At 45.6% G+C, this 3945-nt stretch overlaps 1 protein-coding gene across 2 annotated transcripts in view; it reads right to left on the bottom strand.

The window, feature by feature from the left end:
• Positions 1-2476: 2476 nt before the first annotated feature.
• Positions 2477-3945, bottom strand: part of CUNH19orf18 (chromosome unknown C19orf18 homolog) — a 16270-nt gene continuing 14801 nt past the window's right edge. For both annotated transcript variants that reach the window (XM_017885459.1, XM_017885460.1), the window contains one exon: positions 2477-2756. In XM_017885459.1, the coding sequence (XP_017740948.1) occupies positions 2728-2756 (29 nt within the window). In that variant the 3' untranslated portion in view covers positions 2477-2727. The remainder of the gene's footprint in view (positions 2757-3945) is intronic.

The raw sequence follows: 3945 nt of genomic DNA, 5'->3' as shown, positions 1-3945 counted from the left end.
AAAAAAAAAAAAAAAAAAAAAGTTTCACTTTAGGCTGGACGCGGTGTCTCACGCCTGTAATCGCAGCACTTTGGGAGGCCAAGGCAGGCAGATCACGAGGTCAACACATCAAGACCATCCTGGCCAACGTGGTGAAACCCCATCTCTACTAAAAATACAAAAAATTAGTTGGGCGTGGTGGCGCATGCCCATAGTCCCAGCTACTCAGGAGGCTGAGCCAACAGGATCGCTTGAACCCGGGAGGTGGAGGTTGCAGTGAGCTGAGATCGCATCACTGCACTCCAGCCTGGTGACAGAGCAAGACTCCATCTCAAAAAAAGAAAAAAAAGAAGTAAATAAGTTTCATTTTAATGTTAATAATAGAGATTGTTGTGGAAGACAGTAGTTACACAACGATTAACAATCCTTTGTCAGGAACTCTTGTGGTAGAGCACACCTCCCGTATGATTTTTTGCTTTGTTATCTTATATATAAACAAGCACTGCACGTAAGGTGGGCATGTTCCTCCTCTTACTTCTGGGAATGCCCTGCTCTGTCTATGAAGTACCCATCCTTTGATTCCTTTACTTTCTCAATAAATTTACTTTCACGTTACTCTGTGGACTTGCTCTGCATTATTTCTTTTTTTTTTTTTTTTTTTTTTTGAGACGGAGTCTTGCTCTGTCGCCCAGGCTGGAGTGCAGTGGCTGGATCTCAGCTCACTACAAGCTCCGCCTCCCGGGTTCACGCCATTCTCCTGCCTCAGCCTCCCAAGTAGCTGGGACTATAGGCGCCCACCACCTCGCCCAGCTAGTTTTTTGTATTTTTTAGTAGAGACGGGGTTTCACCGTGTTAGCCAGGATGGTCTCGATCTCCTGACCTCGTGATCCGCCCATCTCGGCCTCCAAAGTGCTGGGATTACAGGCTTGAGCCACCGCGCCCGGCCTCTGCATTATTTCTTGAATGAGATCCAAGAACCCTCTCTCGGGGCCTAGATCAGGACCCTTTTCCAGTAACAACTTCAGATCTCTCTGCCCCAACTGTTTTCCTCTCAAATAGCCGCATGGAGTGTTTGCTACCTGCTCCTTTCAAGTCACTGGCTAAATGTCACTTTACTATAGCCCTTTCAGATTCCCCTGTATTAGTCCGTCCTCACTCTGCTAATACATACCCAAGACTGCGGTAATTTATAAAGGAAAGAGGTTTAATTGGAAGGTGGAAACAACACAAATTTCCATTAACCAATAAGTGGATAAGCAAAATGTGGTCTATCTGTACAATTAAATATTTTTCAGCAACAGAAAAGAATGAAGTCACTCTGAAAGGCTGAGGTGGGAGGATCACGAGGTCAAGGGATTAAGGCCATCCTGGACAACATGGTGAAACTCCGTCTCTACCAAAAATACAAAAATTAGCCAGGCATGGTGGCGGGCGCCTGTCATCCCAGCTACTCACAAGACTGAGGCAGGAGAATGGCTTGAACCCAGGAGGCGGAGGTTGCAGTGAGCCGAGATCGCACCACTGCACTCCAGTCAGGGCGACAGAGCAAGACTCCATCTCAAAATAAAAAAAAGAACATTAGTGTGCAGGTTTTTGTGTGTACATGTGTTTTCAATTCTCTTGCATGTATACCTAGGAGTGGAATTGCTGGGTCGTAAGTAACTCTGTGTTGAACTTTCTGAGGAATCGTCAGATTGTTTTCCAAAGCAGTTGCACCATTTCACTCAATCTTCCCTCTTTGCATTCCCACAGCCCTTGGTGTCCACTTGCTACCTCTGGCTGTGTTTCTTAGCTCCTTGCCTGTGGGCCTGTTTCCCTTGAGAGAGCTGGAACCTGACAGCAATGAGTGTATATTTCCTTTTTTTGTGGAGATGGGGCCTCACTGTGTTGTCCAGGCTGCTCTTGAACTCCTGGACTCAAGCAATCTGCCTGCCTCATGCTCCCGAAGTGTTGGGATTACAGGCATGAGCCCTCATGACTGGCCTGGATGAGTATGTTTTATTTACTTATTTATTTAATTAAATTAAATTAATTAATTAATTAATTTTTGAGACAGGATCTTGCTCTGTCAACCAGCCTGGAGTGCAGGGGTGCAATCTCAGCTCACTACAACCTCCGCCTCCCGGGTTCAAGCGATTCTCCTGCCTCAGCCTCCTGTATAGCTGGGATTACAGGCGTGCACCACCAGGCCCGACTAATGACTGTGTTTTAATCCGGTGTCATATTTATTTTGACATCCTCAGTTTCCTCATGTGTACAAAGGAGACAAGGTATGGAACTGACAGGTAATCTCACCAGGAAAGTTTGGCTTCATGAAAGCTATTCCCTGGCAAAGTCTGGGAGATGGCCCCCCAAAACTATTTGTGCAGTATTTCTGGTCAGGAGCAAGAAAAGAAAATCCTGATAAGTTCTCTTCACCCTTAACAAAGTTAGATTCTTTTCTATTTTCCAATTAAGTTATAATTATTCATGAACTATGAGAGCTAATAAGCAAGAGTTGCTATATCATGTGGCTTTATTTTCTGGGATACACGTTTGGCGTTTCTTTCTTTGATGTCCTCTTCCACAAGGTTCTCTGGGAACAAGCCACGCCCACGGGCTCAGTCTCCCAGCACCCCCATAGTCTCTCCTCTGCCTCAGCCGGCACCTCTGTCATCTGTGTTCACAAATCTTCCATTTTTCCATTATGTGACGCATTCTTTGTTTCTTTTGTGTTACTGAGTTTTCTCTTCCCTCAGTTTCTTCTTCTTAATATTTTCCTTCTTTTGATCTAATAACTAAAATGTAGAAACGATGTTATCCATATAGTAAAAGTGAGGATTAAAATTGGAGACAAAAGAGTTGAGGGAAAAGCCTGGAAAATGGAGGTACCAACAGTGGAATTTTCAGAGGATTCATAATGAATGTTATTTGTCTGACAAGGATAGTGAAAATTAAATTCTAAAATTATTTTCCCATATTTTGTATTCAAGTTGTATACATGCCCAGTAAAAGAAGAAGAAGAATGTAGAAAAGTTATAATCCAGTGTGGTAAAGAGACATTGGGAAAGTGTTCTCTACAGGTTATGACAAAGCCCTCTGCCTCAGTGAGCATCAGTGATCTCTCCTGCTCTGGTCGTTCTGCCTCTTTCTGGCTATGTCTGGAGTTTTTAGAGAGTAAGTCCATGTGAGGAATGGTTAGTACGGCTGAATCACACACTGCACTCTCTATAGGTTTCTCTCTAGAAGTTTTTAAACAGATACCCACGAATCTCAGAACTTCTAGGCTGGGCTCAGTGGCTCAGACCTATAATCCCAGCAGTTTGGGAGGCCAAGACAGGAAGATTTCTTGAGCCCAGGAGTTTGTGACCAACCTGGGCAACATGGCGAAAACTGTCTCTACTAAAAATACAAAAACTAGCCCAGTGTGGTGGCTCATGCCTGTAATCCCAGGACTTTGGGAGGCTGAGGAGGGCGGATCACTTGAGGTCAAGAGTTCGAGACCAGCCTGGCCAACATGGTGAGGCCTTGTCTTTACTAAAAATACAAAAATGAGCCAGGCACGGTGGCATGCGCCTGTAATCCCAGCTACTCAGGAGGCTAAGGCATGATAATCACTTGAACCCAGGAGGCGGAGGTTGCAGTGAACCAAGATCGCACCACTGCACTCCAGCCTGGGCAACAGAGCGAGACTCCGTCTCAAAACAAAAACAAAAACAAAAAAGAGTTGGGCATAGTGACTTGCACCTGTAGTCCCAGCCACTCAGGAGGGTGAGGTGGGAGGATTAACTGAGCCCAGAAGGTTGAGGCTGCAGTGAGCTGCCATCACACCACTGCACTCCAGCCTCCAGGGTGACAGAGTGAGACTCTATCTCAAAAAAAAGAAAAAAGGCCAGGCGCGGTGGCTCAAGCCTGTAATCCCAGCACTTTGGGAGGCCGAGACGGGCGGATCACGAGGTCAGGAGATCGAGACCATCCTGGCTAACA

The sequence above is a fragment of the Rhinopithecus bieti genome, unplaced genomic scaffold (genome assembly GCF_001698545.2).
Source record: "Rhinopithecus bieti isolate Rb0 unplaced genomic scaffold, ASM169854v2 scaffold_15006, whole genome shotgun sequence".
In the NCBI taxonomy this organism is placed as follows: domain Eukaryota; kingdom Metazoa; phylum Chordata; class Mammalia; order Primates; family Cercopithecidae; genus Rhinopithecus; species Rhinopithecus bieti.
Note: the sequence above shows the minus strand (reverse complement) of the source record. Positions and strands in the feature narration are given on the sequence as shown.